We start from the raw sequence: 18,564 nt of genomic DNA, 5'->3' as shown, positions 1-18,564 counted from the left end.
GCCTGATGTTATTTTTTTTCCCCAAAGTATATTTAGGCTTCAATGATTACAAAGTGTTGCAGACTCATCTGTGATCCCTAAAATTCTCCCACTTCTTCTCTCCACCCCTCCTCCCCCTCGCTGATGCTCACAACTAATATTTTCACGTTCTCATGGGAGATTCATAACCCTCAAAAGAATTAATGGCATAACTTGTCTTCCCTTACCCAACAGAAATCACCAATGAAATCACGAATATTAGTTCAAATGGGTGTGAAATGGGATTAAAATGGAAAGAAATTTCTCCAGAAGTATTATACTTTTCACTGCTTGGTCTGCAGTTTCTGTGGGCTAGAACTAAGTATCTCTGGGGTAACAGCTCTCAGTTCTCTGGACGTACTACATAAATGCAGTATAAGTAACTTTATAAATGATACTAAATTAGGAGGAGCTGTTGACTTCCTTGAGGTTATAGAAACCTTCTAGTGAGATCTTGATGAATTAGAGGGCTGGGCAATCACCAATCACATGAAGTTTAACAAGAACAAATTCCACATTCTCAGCCTGAGATGAAGTAACCTTGGTTATATGTACAGACTGGAGGACAAGAAGGTGGGGAGCAACTCCATGGAAAAGACTCAGGGGGTTATGATTGACAGCAACCTGGATCTGTGTTAGAAGTGTGTCCAGACAGCCCAGAGGGCCAACTGTAACTCAGGATGCATCAGATCCAGCACTGCCAGGTAGGCAAGGGAAAGGATTGTCCTGCTCTACTGTGCACTGTGCAGCCTCACTTTGAGCACTGGGTGCAGATTTGGGCACCACAGTATAGGAACACAGATGTCTAACAGAAGGCTATAAAGATGGTGATGGGTCCAGGTGGCAAAATATATGAGGAGGAATTGAAGTCACTTGGATTGTTCAGCCTAGAAAAGAAAAGACCAAAGGGAGACCTTGTAGCAGTCTACAGCTCCTCACAGGGAGCAGAGAGGTAAAAATAAAATAAAATAAAAATAAAAAAGTAAAGAAAAAGAAAAGGGTTGCAGGAGGTGGTAAAAACCTCTTTGAAATAAAACTGTTCAGGACTGGAAGGTTTTAGGCTGAATCAACTCCATATTGATTAATTTCATAAGAACAAGATATCACCCCTTCCCTCTGTACACAAGTACTATGTGCAGTCATGAGCCCCTCACTACAAGAAAGACATCAAAGCCTGGAGCCTGTTAGGAGAGGGGCAATTGTGCTGGTGAGGGGTCTGGACCACAAGTCTTATGAGTTACAACTGAGGAATCTGGGATTATTCAGTCTGGAAAAAAAGGAGGCTCAGAGGTGACCTTCTATCTCTCTATAACTACCTGAAAGGAGATTGTGGTGAGGTGGAGGTAAGCCTCTTCTCCCATATAACTTGCATTTGTTCTATTGAGGAAACAATATTCTATTCTCCCATATAACTCGCAGTTGTTCTATTGAGGAAACAGTATTCTATTCTCCCATATACTCGCAGTTGTTCATTGAGGAAATGGCCTCAAGTTGTGCCAGGAGAGATTCAGGTTGGAAATTAGGACATACTTCTCCAAAAGAGTGGCGAGGCACTGGAACAAGCTGTCCAGGGAGGTAGTGGAATCACCATCCCTGGAGGCGTTAAAGAAGCATTTATATGTTGTACTGAGGGATACGGATTAGTGGTAAATATTGATGATAAGTGGATGGTTGGAATGGATGATTATAGAAGTCTTTTCCAACCTTGATGATTTTATGATTCTATGATCTCCCTACATCCGGATTAAGTTTGGAGTCCTCTTTGGTAAAAATATGTGATTAATATTGTTAATGACTGTAAAGCAGAAACTTGAATTCTAAGACTTAACATCGTGAGTTACAACTATAGAAATATGGTTTTAATATCATTTTATCAAAGGTATCACTATTGAAAAGGGATTGAATGTTTCTGGAATAGATATAGGGCAGAGATTTTTTCTTCTCTCTCTCTCTGTCTCAATCTCTCTGTTTTTTTAAGTGGATTTGTGTGGATAAGACATTTTTGGATTTTAAAGATTTTTTGTATGTCATGACTTAACAGCTTGAACAATGTAATTATGTGTGAAGTTAATATGCTACTATTCTTATCCAAGGTGTTTGATTTGGACAAAAACATCTCTCTCCAACTTTCTAATTTCTCCTGGAAAATAAATAAATAAATAAATAAACAGACGACATATATATAAAACAAGCAAACAAAAAAAATATCAGTGAGACAAAAATACAAGAAAATCTTAAAAGAAAGAAAGAAAGAAAGAAAGAAAGAAAGAAAGAAAGAAAGAAAGAAAGAAAGAAAGAAAGAAAGAAAGAAAGAAAGAAAGAAAGAAAGAAAGAAAGAAAGAAAAAGATAATTGCATGGATTACTATATCATGCTTTTATTAGTTGTGACAACATAATGATAAGTAACTAAATTCTGGCAAAGTTTCTTCTTCAAATAATTTGATCTACTGCAAAAACACACAAAAAACTACTTGCTGTGAAAAGTTCACATTTCTATATGAGAAATGCACTCAGTTATGATTGCCTCCTATATTAATCTGTTACTTTGCCAAGGGAATTTCATTTTTACAAAGTTGCTCATTACTGTCTCAATTTCAGAATAGCATCTTTGCTCAAGTGCAAATTAACTTGAATAACATCCATTAGTTTCACTCTAATTAAGCATATACTTATGTAGCTTCCTGAAATGGAATTTTAGTAAATAATATATGAGTTAGGCTGAAACCTTGATTTTGTTCATGTAAAAATAGCAACATGTACATTAAAAAAAAAAAAAAAAAAAAGATTGGATGCCAATCTCTCTTACTTGTACATGTACCCTGTGGAGAAAATGAGAGGATCAATCTTGAGAGATGGGAGATTGTTTCAGGCGTGAACGGTGGAGAGGCAAAACTGTGCCCCAATTAGAACTACCTGATGTGTTATGTTCATTCCTCTCTCCTGTCTGTATCAAAAACAAGATCACACCTAGCTTATGTGTGGTGAGCAAGAGGAATAGTCACAGACAAGGCAATGCAGAAAATAAACTGAAAAATAATAAAGCACAGTTTTGTTGTCAAGATCTTTCTCCCGGGACCCAACCAGGAATCAGTGAGGACTACTCACAGTTCCTTATCCCTTTCCCTGTGGCTGAAAAATGAACTATGGAAGTCCTTGAGGGATAATTAGCTTCCTCAAAAATCTTGTTTCCAGCACTGAAGTCTGTACAGGCTTCCACCTAAACTCTACTCACCCAACAAATTATACCACTGTGCATTTCCTTACAAGCTATAGTTTTTTCATGGTCACTGAATAACCAGTGGGTTTTCCTCTGAAAAGGTCTGATTTGTTCCACAAACAGCACTCAGAACTTCCTTACAAGCAAGTCCTACACTGGGCTTGGTGGGTAGTTTTCCAACAGTACTTTGCTTCTTTCACAGAAGGGAAGAACTATATTTCCTGCTCAGAGGGAAATATAAAACTGCTTGCATGTCACAAATCTACACTTTTTTTTTTTTTTTTTTTTTTACTGGTCATCTCTGTGGTGTGTGCTCCCTTGCCATCTTGCCTTCAGCATTAGAGTAAGGCCGTCGGTTTTGGATACTCTCTCTCGTTATTTGATTTATTAGCTTCAATTCCAATGATATTGTACTATATTGTAGTATCTAGCATTCTGCTATCATAGTTAGTACATCAGTTTTTTCCCTTAGTTCATTGCCACTGTTTTGTTTTTAGTCCCATCTCCCTACCTTTCCCTTTTCCTCCTTCCCCTTGATTTCAGGACATGGGTCCCTGGATCTCTCACTGCCCCATTTAGTCACGGAACTGGGCCGAACCAGGCCACAAACCTTTGACAGATATAATGAGATCACAGCTCACTCTGATCTTTAGAAGGTGTCACCACCTTCAGAATGATTTTTTATTACACTTTTTTTTTTTTTTTTTAATGTGGAAACCAAAGGCAAGTTGAATATACTTTAAAACTCTGTTCTTTAGATTGCAGCAATAGTCAAAACAAAGAAAGAGTAAAGTTAGAATCTTAACTGAAGAGACAACTGAAAGCAATTTTCTAAGGCTTCATCTCACTCAAATATTGCAGTATGAATTCAAGGAAGGTAGTTGTCCATATTTCCTTCTATAGTCAATGGAAAGAAAGACAACTCCATTGACAGATGTTTAAATTTCATGATAGTTCCTTTATCTCTTCATGGATTTTACAGAAGATTTGTCCAAGTCACTGAGTCTAACAATTTTAACATGTCTAAAGTTAATTCAGATATACTGTTTTAATAAATAGTTGACAATATTTAATCTCTAACTTTGCTGTTCAAAAGTTGAGAAGAAGCATTGAAAATGGTCACTTTTTGTGTAGTGCACCAGCCAAATAAATGAGAAACAAAAATGTGTATCAGACAGACCCTTCCATCCAAATATCATTAAGAATAAATGGAACTAGTTACTGTGTAGGGCATTTGCAAATTTACAATTGGTTTTAATCCTAAAACAAACAAACAAAAAATCATTAGGATATTACTGTAAGAAATTTAGAATATTGAATGCCTGTTATGAAAAAGAAAACATCGAGTAAACAGTGTTTCACTGTTATGAACTGGAAAATGAAAACAAAAGAAAATAGAATGTGGTATTACAGAAATATTTCCCATGTCTCAGCCAGTTACCAGTATGTAAATCCGGGCAATTGTTGAAATATACTGAAGAGTTATTTATTACGAAAAAAAAAAAAAAAAAAAATCTAGAAGTTGATGTTCACAGTATCTGATGACCAGTCAGTTCCTCTTGAACAATTTTCAGAGAAAAACCTCATCTAAGTGAAAATGTTTTGCAGGCAGCTGCCTCAGGTCATGATAACATATGAATCCTGACTTGAGAATTACATTAAGGAATAACAAAAAGTTAGGAAGAAGATAAAATGAATTATAAGCAAGCAGTAAGTACTTGTAATTAATAAGCATTCCATATAGAATACGGTTTCATGTTAGAGACAGATTTTGTATTGATTTTGTATTTCTTAATTAAGGAGAGATAACTCGGGGAGGGAGAAAGAAGAAAATGCTTTCAAAAGTCTTGCTTCTGCTTGCATTTGTGCTTGAACCCAATAAGATAGCTCATGTGTGGAAGGGTAAACAAGTGCATAATTCTTGTCAGGAACAAGATTGTACTGGCAAAACTAACAACTGGATGACAGGTTTCCCAGAGAGGCCAAGATCTGAAAGAAGTGTGAGCTGACCTCATAACCTTAGACTCAAGGGCCATCAACATGTTATCTATGGACTTGAGTGAGCCCACAGTTTATTCCTCTGAGGTTGAAGAAAAAAAAAAAAAAAGTATAGAAAAACTTTTCCATCAAGGCTATGCTGCTTTCACATAGGTAGAGTTCCCAAAGTGGTTCTCACGTCCACATTTAAAGTTTAAAAATCTTGCTAAGAAATATCTGTACTTTTCTGCTCAAAGTCAACTCATTGTTCAAAAGATCTTGTAGTTTTTATTTGTATTTTATTTATTTATTTATTTTTCCCCACATATAATACATTGCAAAGGGCAGCAGGCAGAGCCTTCTGAACAATTTTTTTTTGGACAATCTCTTAGCAATACTATGTTTTTTTGTTATAAAATATTTTATTTAAAAGCTGAAATTTAGATTTAGCATAGCATGAATTCAAACATGATCAGTTGATTATAGAATTTTTTTTAAGTTTAATATGTTTAAATTTGTACACATTTAACCACCATGTAGTTTTTAAACATCATTATGAGCCATCTGGGATACAGTTAGAAAACATAGTTGAAGTGGAAATATCTATGGTGCTTTGCATCAGATGGTCCTAAATGTTTAAAAACTAACAACAGTGAAAGACATGCACAGCCTATATTTATTAATTTAATGACTTTAATGTTAAAAGACACTGAAATCAAATTGATATTTAGTCAGACACTTAGAAATTTACATTTTACATCAAACATCTATAGGTTTATATATATGTAAAATACTTAAAAATTCTTAGAATAATAACTAAATATCAAGAGATGAGCACTGATGAACCACTTAAAAAATCATGTCCATTTATTCTCTCAGTGGTTCTCTAAGTGCAAGACAGAATAAGATCTGAAAGGACAAATGCAACTGCAGAATGAATGGTGAAAGGGAAAAGAGGATGGAGAAAGCCTTACCACCAGATTGGATATGTATTATGATACTATGCTGGGACTGCAGCACCTCTCCTGTGAGAAGCTGAGAGAGGTAGAACTGTTCAGCCTAGAGAAGAGGAGAGTTAGAGAAGTCGAAATCTAAACACATTTATAGACATATATGTCAAAAGACCTGAAGGGAGGGTGCAACAAGGATGGAGATAGGCTCTTTTCAGTGGTTTCATGTGTCAAACCAAGACACAGTAGGCACAAACTGCATTGCTGAAGGTTCTATCTGCATATCAGGAAACACTTTCACTTACAGGTGACTGAACACTGGCTCAAGTTGTCCAAAGAGGTACTGGGTCTTCACTGTGGAGATCGTTAATGGTTGTCCTGACATGGGTCTAGGCACCTTGCTCTGGGTGGTTCTGCTCGGACTGGACTAAATGGACTCAGAGGTCCCTTCCAATCTAAATCATTTTGTCATTCTGTGAATATGCTTTATGTATATCTATTTACCACTAGTTTTCAGTTGTTCTCCCACATTGTTTCTGGGAAAACTGAAAGTGTTTATTCTTTAGAATCATGTAATTAAAACTTCTTTTATGAAGTTGCACAGACAAACTCATTTCTTAAGACATTAAAAGTGACAGGTATGCTTTAAGACAACAATAATTTCACCAAAGCTATGATAAAATAAAAATACTTAAAAATTGGTCTGGTTTCAATAGTATTTCTCCTAATACAAAATTTTAGTTTCAGATTACTTTTATTCTTATAGTCCTGTTGATAGATTGGAAGCAAGATGCATACATCATTAAGTATAGTATGCAGGGGTTTTCATTTCAAACATCTTTGGCTGAGCTTCTACAGCCTGATTATTGTGGAAATGTTATTAAATGGAAATGATGTGAGGGAATGTTGAACTTAATGTTACATTTTCAAATACAATGAATAATATTACAGCAGCTTTAATGATTTTCATAGTAGAAAAATGTTATCAAGAAAAGCAACAATATCAGCTCTAGTGCTCTGGTCAAATTCCAGACTGGATAATTGCATTTGGATATTTCCAATTTCTCAATAGCTCGAATTGATTACACTTGTGCACCTCACTCTTTGATCACTGATATGTTAATGCCATACTTTGTCAACTCGTTGCTGTATGCCAGCTCAGAGATAGCTGGCTCCCACTGTTGAGCGCCCAAGCTGTATTAAATGAGTCTTGACTGCAGTACACAACCCTGAAAAGATTCCTCATTCTGCCTTCTTAAGTTACATAGGTATTGCTTAATCCAGAAGGTAAGAATAGGTACAGCTTATTTCAGTGTTAGTTAAGCATACAGCACAAGCTCAAGTTAGAGTTGTGAAACAATGAGCTGCTGAAGTCAGTTAACATATATTTAATATAAATCAGAAATATATATTCATATGCATTGAGAATAATTAAATATAGATGCTCAGTAAAACATGAGAGAAAGAAGTTGGACCAAACAAAAGTGGAAGAGTCTTCGTATCACTTAGTGAATATGGCATTCTTGGAAACATTATTTACATGTAAATCAATTATGTTATTTTTATTGGAATCAGGTTCAATTTCTTGTTCTCCCAATAGAATGGAATCCACATCCCTTTTCCATCTGGTACATTAAGTACCTCAGGATCTGTACATATTGTGCTTCATGTTGCATATTGCTTTGCTTTTTTTTTTTTTTTTTTTTCTTTTTTTCTTTCTTTCTTTCTCTTGAGATCTCAAGATGAGTGCTGAACTGCAAATGGACTGTCATCATTATGGTTTTCTCACAGTCTTATTTAGGGAGGAAGTCCATCTGCGAACATATGTTAAGCGTTAAACATATTTCATCAGGTTTCAGAACTAATTATGGGTTTCATACTGTTTTGAATTTTCTTTAGGTAGGAGAGAGAAGAAAAGAGAATAGGGGGAAAAACAACAAGTGGATAAGAGAAAACAGGATCATGAATGCACAGATGCTAATGAACTGAAAAAAATACCATTTTATTGAACAGTTATGTGTATCTGCACAGAATTCAGTCATTTAAAAGCAACTGCAGCATGCATGAAGATCCTTTTAAGATTTTCACACAGGAAATCTTATTAATTTTTTGTCTTTCAAAGTTTCTGCTTGCAATTAAGGATAATTTTTGTTCTATACAAGTTTACAACCAAGTCATTTTTAACTCAATCTCTCTCCACCTCGCTATCTGCACATGTAGACAACAATACATATGGTATAAAGGAAGATGAAAGGAAGCAAAGGAAATAAAGTGAATATTCTGAGAATTTTGCATTCTGAGAATGCAATGGTCAGTGACCTTAAAGCAAACAAAATTTATTATGTTATGGGTGATGATAGCTGTATGTAAACTAAAATGAATTCATGTCTTACATGTCCCAATCTCATTTGGAAACTTTGATAACACAGTCACTGGCTTTTCAGGCACAAATATAATTATATGAATTTAGCTATTTTAATTAGATTTTTTTTTTGTTTCAGCCTGTTTGAGAACAACCCTTTAATTAAATCTAGCACTTTTATGAAAACAATCTGGACTTAAAGATTGATAGCTTCCAAAGAGAACTTTTTTTTTTTTTTTTTCCAGATCTTCAGTGAATCTATTTTCAAATTAGACATATATGTAACTTCTGAAGAAAACTGAGGGATTATTTGGGAAGTAGTGAGGAGTATTTGGATGTGATTGGCCAAGGATGCTTTAAGATCTATAACCTTTGAATTAAATGTACCACTAACTACTTTATTTTTTACCAACCCTAGTGTGTAGATCTTTGATTAAGCCTCATTCTGTGTTGAGTATACTGCAAAACATCTGCTATACAAATCCCTGAAATATCCAAGGTAAATCAAATCAAGTTGCTTACCTGTCTAAACTCCTCAAGATCTGTTTTGTTCCCCACCAGCACCAAGGGGATGTCATAGGTGTGCCGAACACGATAAATTAGTTCCTTAAACTCAGCAGCTTCTTGAAAAGATTGACGGTCTGTGATGGAATAGCAGATAATGAAACCTTCTCCGCCTCGCATGTATTGGTCCCTCATGGCTGTGAATTCTGCCTATGAAATTGGAAGAACATGCTCAATAATTTGGCAGACCAAACAGTCCATTTTTAAACAAGACTTGCTGAAAACTTCCTCCTTCCCCCCAGTACTTTCATATTGTGAAAGTTAGTGAGAGTTGGATCATCACCCTAGATAATGAACCACCAAGATTTTCCTGGGACTCTTTTTTCCCCTTTTCCTCCCACTGGAGCTCTGTCTTCCAAGAATATCAAATTATTATGCCAGTGCTTGCTTATAGAAAACACTCTTTTGTACATTTCTAGAACTTTCTGCAGCACTCCTGGTACACACAGATGACTAGTAATTCAATGCATGCTAACAGGTGTGAAAGTAGAGTTATATTACTATCTAGGGATGGAGATAGTTACAAACCCTTTATTATGCACTCAATTCAAAAGCTCAGTAATATCAAAAACACATTCATTGACTCCCTCCAGCTTTGGAACAGTGCCTAATAAAACAAGAATATAATCTGCAAAAAGTTCTCTTTCAAGTGCTCCCCAGGAAGCTGGGGTAATGGGATAATACCATTAATTCAAAATGAACAATTTTAAATTGAGGATGAATTGTCCTAGTTTTCTTCTCCTGCATTTTTCTATTTTTCTAATGCATTTATTGCCCTATTATTAATATACGTATATATTAATGTGTATTTAACAAGAGCCACATACTAGAAGAATCAAGATTTACTTCTCAGATGCTAGCTTCAGACGCTGTAGCTCAAGAATGTGCTTTAAAGGCGGTTTCTTTTTAAAGTTTGTTTGTTCTTCTTGATCACAGCCCAGAATAATCCAGTACCATGGCAACAGTCAGCCAGGATCAAAATCCTCCTGAACAAAATCATCTCTCTAGAGATATTAAGATGCAGGAAGGTTTGTTAAAGCAAAGCATACACATCTCAACATTGGACCAGTGCTATGAGAAGCAAGATGCAATATCTACTCCTGTATTTTTCTTATTCTGTTGAGAATTTAGGCTAGGATTTTAAAAATAGTTTAGGTTGAATATATATTCTCAGTTTTTGCTGGAAATTGGAGGAAAGTAGATTCCTTATGCTCTTTTAAAAGTCTGAGTCTTAAATCTCTCTCAATAGTCACTCATGTTGATTGATAACACTTGCTGTGAATAGACTTTTCTGTTGACCATTATCATTTATTCATGATGTGTCTCTTACCCAAGGGCATTCTTATATATCACTAAAAATATTTCACCTTCTAGAGGAAGAAGTTCATAGACTAAGTTCCAAAATAGCAGACTAATAGGCTGTTTAAGAGTAAGATTCTACTCTGAGCTTTACTCAGAATTTCAAAATGTCTGTAATATCAACACTGGCATCCCAGGAGAGTTTGTTAACAATCAAGCTCTAATACAGAGTATATTAGGCCATGTTCTACCCCACCTCTTGAGACTGGATATGGGTAGCAGTAGGAATAAACACAGGATCCATCAGATTTTGTTTTTTGAGGGGTAAGACAATGAAAGGAGATTCTGTTTCTGCTCCCAGGGCTGTGCTTTACAACCACATGAGATATCCAGTGGATTAATAAACAAAGCAGTACCAAACAAGAGACCAAGTTGTATCAAATCTCCAAGTTATGGACAGAGAGTGTTAATGATTGAACACAGACACATTCCCCCTCACTTTCTCACTCTCTGGTTTTACTTAAAGAACAAGAGCTCTTCATCATCACCATTAATTTTCTTCTCTTTAAACTAATCATCTCGGATCATTCTATTCCCTGGGTAGAATACTATTCTTTACAGAGGGAAAGAACAAGGCCATAATCCTGCCATTCAGGCTAAACAGATGATAGAAAGATGAGATGGAGTTTGTTTTGTTCTATAAGGCTCCTGAGTTAGCCACCAATGTGTGACTGTAACTGTGGGCTACTATTTGTGCTTCAATATAATGGAAAACTACTCAATAAAATTAATGGTCAATGTTGCTTCATCTGAGCAATAAATAAATAAAACTGATTTTTTCTTTATTTATTTATTTTAAATCTGTTTTGAAGTTTAAGGAAGATGAATATTTACACATCCATACAGAGGCTCTAGATCCCATATAGATATATGAAAGTAAATGTTTTGTTATGAAACTTAAATCCCAGCCACAATGCCCTGCATAATTGGGTAAGAACTTTCATAAATCAACTAGTATGACACTGGATGACAATGACGTTCAGTGAGATAATCCATCTTTATGAATTTTGTAAAACCTTTTTTACACTTCTATATAGCTACATATGGTCTACACAAAAAAAGTATTAGTACACATCCCTCTATACATTACACACTACAAGTGACTTGCTGTTACAGAAGGACAGTCAGGATCATGCTCCAGAAATGCTTCATGGCTTTCTTTAACTGCCAAAAGGATTTTTTACAATGTGAATCATTCCAAAGGGACAAAATATTCAGGTTTTAGACACTGTTGTTCTTAAGTTGGACTTGTACCTACATATATCGGGGTGTTCATATCTGGGCATAATTCTGATTTTTTTGATTATGAATGAATTTACTTTATTATTATTATTACTATTATTATTACTATTATTATTACACCCTGTTATTGAAGCTGGTGCACTAAATAAACAAAATACCTTAGTGTAATGCTTACAGTGACTGACTTTCAGATACATTAATTATTGCATGCTGACAGGACTGGGGACATCCTCTTGGTTTTTTGTTGACTCAGTTATTTATTTCCTTTCTTAGTTTCAATCCTGTTTTTTGACTTTTAAGTTATTTGCCCTGGGCACAACTACTCAATACAGTGTCTAAGACTCCAAGATTAAACAAAAATAAGCATTTTTCCTTGGATTAAAAAAAAAAAAAAAAATTGTTAGCATTTTAGTCCTCCCCCCCCCCCACCTCCCCTTCTTCTTTCCAGGGAATTCAAAATAAAAGGTTTTTTTTTGTTGTTTTTTTTTTAATAAAAAATTCACGTTTTTAACAATGGAGAAGAAATAAAGACTGAGGTACTGAACAGCCACATCTCACCAAGGGCAGACTGTTTTTCACCAGTCTGGTGGCCTTCTGTGATGGAGTGACAGTATCAGCAGATCACGGAAGGGCAACGGTTGTTGTCTACATGGACTTGTTCAAGGCTTTTCATATGGTCCCTCACCACATCTCTAAGTTGGAGAGATAGAGAACTGTGGACTGTTTGGTGGATAAATTTCTGGATGGATGGTCACAGTCAGAGGGTTGTTGCCAACAGTATTATGCCCACATGGAGGCCAGTCATGAGTGGTGTCACTCAAGGGTCCATCTTGAGGCTGGAGTTTTTCAGCATCTTTATCAACAACATCAACAGTGGGATCAAGTGAATACCCAGAAAATTTGCTAATTACATTAGGCTGAGTGGTGCAAATGACAAAACAGAGGGAAAGGATTCTATCTAGAAGATCTGGACAGGATTAAAAAGATGGTCCACAAGAACCTAGAGAAAGTCAAGGCCAAGTGCAAGTGCTGCAGTTAAGTCAGGGCAATCCCAGGTTTGTGTACAGGCTGGAGAAGAATTCACTGGGAGCAGTCTTGCAGAGTAGGACTTTGGTGGATAAAAAGCTAAGCATGAGTGTGTGCTTGAGTCCCAGAAGGCCAACATTATCCTGGACTACATCGCAAGTGGAGTGGAAGCATGGAGAGGAAGGTGACTGTCCCCCTTTACTCTGCCCTTATGTGGCCCTATCTGGAGTACTGTGTTGAGGCTTGGAGCCCCCAGTAGGAGAATGATGAGGAGCTGATGGGGTTGGTCCAGAGGAGGTTCATAAAGATGCTCAGAGAAATGAAGCATCTCTCCTATGAAGAAAGACTGAGGGATCTGGGCTAGTTTATCCTGGGGAAGAGAAGGCTTCAGGGAGACCTCACTGCAGCCTCCCAGTACTTAGAGGGAACGTACAAGCATGAGGGAGACCAACATTTTACACGGTCTAATATCAATAGTCCAAGAGAAAATAGCTTTAAACTGAAACAGGGGAGATTTAGGTTAGATGTTAGGAAGAAATTATTTACTTAGTGAATAATTAGAACTTTGGGCACTGGAACATGTTGCCCAAAGTTGTGGAAGCCTAACCCACGGAGGCATTCAAAAATGGGTTGGAGATGCCCTGTTGCGGCCTGATCTTGGCAGTGACAACCATGGCAGAGTGGTTGGAACTAGAAGACCTTTAACATCCCTTCCAGCCTAAGCTGATTTATGATTCTGTGTAAATACGTCTGTTTGATTTTTAGTTCACGAGAGATTTCAGATCTTACTCTTGTTAAAATCCAAGTTCACCTAGTTCTTATAGATATGCAGCTAGACACAAAGGCTTTACATATGTTTCAGTGACTTTGGTTTTGTGTTTCAGATAGTTCTATTACAAAACAAGCAACAGATTAACACTGCAACTGGCACACAAATATATTTGTTTTCTGGTATAGAAATCTCTTTGTAAAAATTATTCAGTTATACTGGTGTAGATTGGTGTAGATATAGATACATTTTTTACCCAGAAGGAGAAAAATATGAGATAATTCCTAGTCAGTAAATATCAAGTAGAGGAGAAGAGAAAATCACACTTAAAAAAAAAAAAAAAAAAAAAATCAATTCTGAGAATTAAAGTGAAGATTTATCACGCTTATAGCACTTTACAGATTGATGGCAGTCTATAATATTCTCTTGTGTATTATGACTAAGACTTAACTGAAAAATATGATAAGAAATCTTTTTAAACAAAATCAGCTTCCTGCTTGAGAAAGATGCTGTACCTAAGAACAAGAATCACGTTTGGAAACAAGCAAATAAAAAATTCTAAAGCATTAATGAAAGCAGAATAACTTTTCTCTTTTTCCAGGAAAAAATTGGAAGCAGGAAAAAAACAAACAAAACAAAACAAAACAAACAAACAAAACAAAACCCACACATACTAATCATCATAAGATGTGATAAGTCCATATGTTGAAGAAAGTTAGGAATACATTCTGATTATGTCATTCTTATATATGTTCCTTTTATCAGTTACTGAGCATTTCATGAGATTTTTCAAACATGATAGAATGGACTCTCAGTGACAAAGCATCCCACTCAACATGCTCAGAGGCAACTCATTCTGATATATCAAATGACATACACCCAGATAGACTCATTTATACTTTATTGATCTGCCTCCTTTATGAGTTATATTTGTATCTCTTTCTCAAACTTTTCTGTGAGTCATATGAGCACACTAGTAAAGACAGATACAGAAAGTCCCAGGTGAGTTATGTCTTTTTCTGTTCTTCATAAGTAGGTCACTCACTCTTCTCAGCAGCAGCCCCATTTTTTTATTTTTTATTTTGTCTTCCTTAAGTTGGTGATATACCAACTTAAGACTCCTTTCTAGATGTTTCTGTGTTTTCCTTCCTCATGTCTCAGAAGTTTCAGCTCCACTGACACTTTGGGCTTCCTGACATGCAAAAAAATACTTCCATATCCATCCTTGGGATGCTGTACGTTTCCACATCTCACATACTTTCTTCAAACAGGCTGAATTTCTATAAATGTTTGATTTATTTAATTATTTATTTTTAATTAGAACTTAGGAGTACAACCTAGTGAAGAAACGATAGCAATAAAAAATCTTATCTTCTGGTTTCTCTCTATTGTAATGATTTGTATTCTTTTACCCTACTTTCCATAATGAGAAACAGAAAGGTTTTTCAAAAAGAGCAATATTTTTAATTAGATTTTAAATTTATACCTTTTTCATGCAAATATAAATAGAAGTTGTATATATATATATTTTCATTACAGCTTGGAATTCTTTCTAAATGAGATCAGTACAGTAACATCTACAGAGATGGAAATTAGGACATCAAGCAACAAAGTTGGCTACTCTTAGATACATAGATCTTTATGAAGGATTAGTTTACAGCTGGCTATTAAACCTAATGATCTATCCAATGCTCAGTTCAGAACAACTCTACCTTGTAGACTGTAATAATCTATGGAAGAATATTAAAAATAATAATAATGATGCTAATAAAATGACTGTAGGTATGTCAGATTCTTTATTATTTCCTCAGTATTTCTTCCTGAACAATACTGGAGAAAAAATGCTGGACTAGAAACTGATTTCAGAATATTGTTATGAATCACCACATCACCATTTTTGCACCAGCTTAACAGAAAACTGAATCAAATTATCTGAGATTCTTGTGTTAAGCATTGCTAATAGAAAGACTCAGCAACCATACGGGGGGGTGGAAGAGAGAGAGGAAAAAAAGGGGGAGGGGAAGAAATAACAACAGCAAAAAGACAGACAATGAGCAGGGGTCCACTGTGACATGTCCCTTCTATTTCATTGTGTGTGATGTGTTTGAGGAGGAAGCACAGTGCAATGCTTCGAAGTTCAGGTCCCCCCATGCTCCTCAGAAGTTCAGTACTTTGAAACTTAAAGATGCAGCATCTTAGAAAAAAGGTGTTATATTTTTCAAACTACACACACGCTGCATACATTTTGAAGAGTGTTCTGCTTTCATGATATTGGCTTGTAGCTCTGGAAGAGGTCAGAGTCTCCCCAAGGAGGCCATCCTCACAGTTTGAGAAATGCCACTTTTTCTATCTTGTCTTACTTCTGCTTGATGTTAGAACTCTGAATCTGCTAGCAGATGTTCTTAATCAAAGCTGTCTCCCTGATTACCACAGGGGTCATTCTTATTATGAAGGTTTTTACATTGCCAGTGAATGTTGGGGGGTGGGGTGTGCTCTTGAAAACAAGCAGAATATCGTCCATCTATGACAATGAACAAACAAGGATACAATGAACAAAAAGGACACAGGAAACTCAATGGGAAAAAATAAATTCTTCAAATAATCAGTGAAAGAGACAAATGTAAAGATCATAAACCTTAGAAGAAATATGTGAAAAGGCATTTACTTATTTATTTACTTTTTAATTTAGAAATCTATTTACCAAAAACAAACAAACAAAAAAGTTTATCTCAGGAAAGTTTTTGCAGATATGGTTAAATATTGTGTTTTAGCAGTAAATAAGTTTTCAAGGCCAAAGCTGCCCTAGCCTTCCTCTCTTCTAACAGATTCTCTTACACAAACATCACAGCTAGATTCCTTGGGCACTATTCGTAATAGAATATTCACTTTACCAACAAAGAACTGGTTGGTAATGTGAAGTATTGGCAAAGACATGAATGAAATAATTGCATGATAATAGTGTTCGGAATCACGCTTGGAAGAAACACGGAAGCAAGTAGGATGGAAACCCTGGACATCAACAGAGCTGATTTTGACCTTTTCAAGAATGTACTTGGAGACATCCCATGGAGTATCCCATGGATAGGGGACCCTTAATATTCAAGCATCACTTTCTCCATGCTAAAGACTTGTACATCCCTAAGGCCAAATCACTCTCTATCATCTTTAAAGTTCATGGAGAATAGGAGGAGTGCCTCAGGAATGGAGGTTAGCCAGCATCACTCTAGTCTTCCAAAAGAGCATGAAGGAGGAGCCAGGCGACCACAGGCCAGTCAGCCTTACTTCCATTGCTGGGAAGATGATGGCATAGCTTTTTCTGAATATCATCTTCAAGTAAGTGAGGGAAAAAAAGAAAAAAAAAAAAAGAACATTATCATGAGTAATCAACATGTGCTCAACAAGGTGAAAACACACTTGACCAATCTGATAACCTTCTATGATGTCATGCCATGGAAATTGCCTACCTTGACTTCAGCAAGGATTTTGACACTGTCTCTCATAACATTCTCATAGGTAAGCTTAGGAAGTGTGGCATAAATGAGTGTACAATGAGGTGGATTTATAACAGGCTGACTGGCAGAGTTCAAAGGATTGTGATCACAGGTGCAGAGTCTAGACCCATAGATAAGAGTATTCACCAGGGGTCAGTGCTGGCTCTGACCCACATTTAACATCTTCATCAGTGACCTAGATAAAAGGACAGAGTGCACCCTCAGCAAGTTTGCTGATGATACAAAACCAGGCGGAGTAGCTGACACACCAGAAGGCTGTGCTAGAATTCAGTGAGATGTGGACAGGCTGGATAATTGGGCAGAGAGGAACATTATGAAGTTCAACAAGGGAACATGTTTGCCCATTCACCTGGGAAAAAGAACTGTGTGTGTTAGTAAGGGTTAAGGGCTGACCTTCTGGAATACCCTCTGTTGAGAAGGATCTAAGTGTCCGAGTGTCCCATAACCCAGAGGTGTGCCATTTTGGTTAAGAAGGCCAGTGGTATTCTAGAGTGCACTGAAGAGTGTGATCAGCAATAGGACATGATCTTCCCCATCTGCACTGCCATGGTGAGGTCACATCTGGATCCAGTATCCAGTTCTGGACTCTTCAGTTTTAGAAGGATGGGGAACATCTAGAGCATTCAGCAGAGGGCCACAAAGATGATTAAGGACTCAGAACATCTCTCTTATGAGGAAAGGCTAAGAGACCTGACAGTCTGAGTGACTGAGAGGGTTTCTAATCAATGGTTATATATATCTAATGGGAGGGATTCAAGTGTATTGGGCAAAGATCTTTTTGGTGGTGCCCAGCAGGAGGACAAGCGGTAATGGGCACCAACTGGAATACAGAAAGTTCTATATGAACATGAGAAAATTCTTGTTTACTTTGAGGGTGACAGAACACTGGAACAAATTGCCTAGAGAAGTTGTGGAGTCTGCTCTCTGGAGATATTCAAAACCTGCTTGAATACTCTCCCCTACAACCTACTCTGGGGAACCTGCTTTAGTGGAAGGGTTGGGCTAGATGATCTCCAGATGTCCCTTCCAAACCCTATGGTTCTGTGATCCTGTGATTCTGTGATTTCTTTTCTTTTACTTCTTGAAAATAAACTGAAGAAAAGTACACCAGTGGGATGTACTGTAATAATTTCTTTACTTTTATTTTTTTTTACTATTTATTTATTTAATTATACAAGGCTGAGTAGATTTTAGAAGCTTGTTTGTTAAATACATGCTGCAAAAGCCTCCAGAAGTTATGTTTTTAAGGAGAAAGTTTTTGGACAGGAAGCCAGGAGCAGACGCTATATCTTAATATTGTTTTGTATTTAAATACAATGGAAATGAATTATATTATCTGGTTTCTATTACTGAAAAGGTTGACGCTACAGCCAGGAGAGAGAGATGATTGACTCCAACATGTACGTCATTGCACCCTCAGAAAATCATCTGAGAGATCATGGATGAGTTTCTCTTCTATCTCCCTCACTAACTCAACTGTAGATTGTTAACTGAAAAAAAATACCTCCACCAGCCCCTGCTAGCCACAGTTCCCACTTAATCTCATCCTTCATGTATTTGGATGATG

General features: G+C 36.4%; 1 protein-coding gene across 3 annotated transcripts in view; it reads right to left on the bottom strand.

Annotated features, from left to right (window-relative positions):
* Positions 1-18,564, bottom strand: part of RIT2 (Ras like without CAAX 2) — a 187,228-nt gene that overhangs the window by 76,790 nt on the left and 91,874 nt on the right. For all 3 annotated transcript variants that reach the window (XM_001233996.7, XM_046905803.1, XM_040656151.2), the window contains one exon: positions 9,048-9,239. In XM_001233996.7, coding sequence (XP_001233997.2) covers positions 9,048-9,239 — 192 coding nt within the window. The remainder of the gene's footprint in view (positions 1-9,047; positions 9,240-18,564) is intronic.

The sequence above is a fragment of the Gallus gallus genome, chromosome Z, assembly GCF_016699485.2.
Source record: "Gallus gallus isolate bGalGal1 chromosome Z, bGalGal1.mat.broiler.GRCg7b, whole genome shotgun sequence".
In the NCBI taxonomy this organism is placed as follows: Eukaryota; Metazoa; Chordata; class Aves; order Galliformes; family Phasianidae; genus Gallus; species Gallus gallus.
Note: the sequence above shows the minus strand (reverse complement) of the source record. Positions and strands in the feature narration are given on the sequence as shown.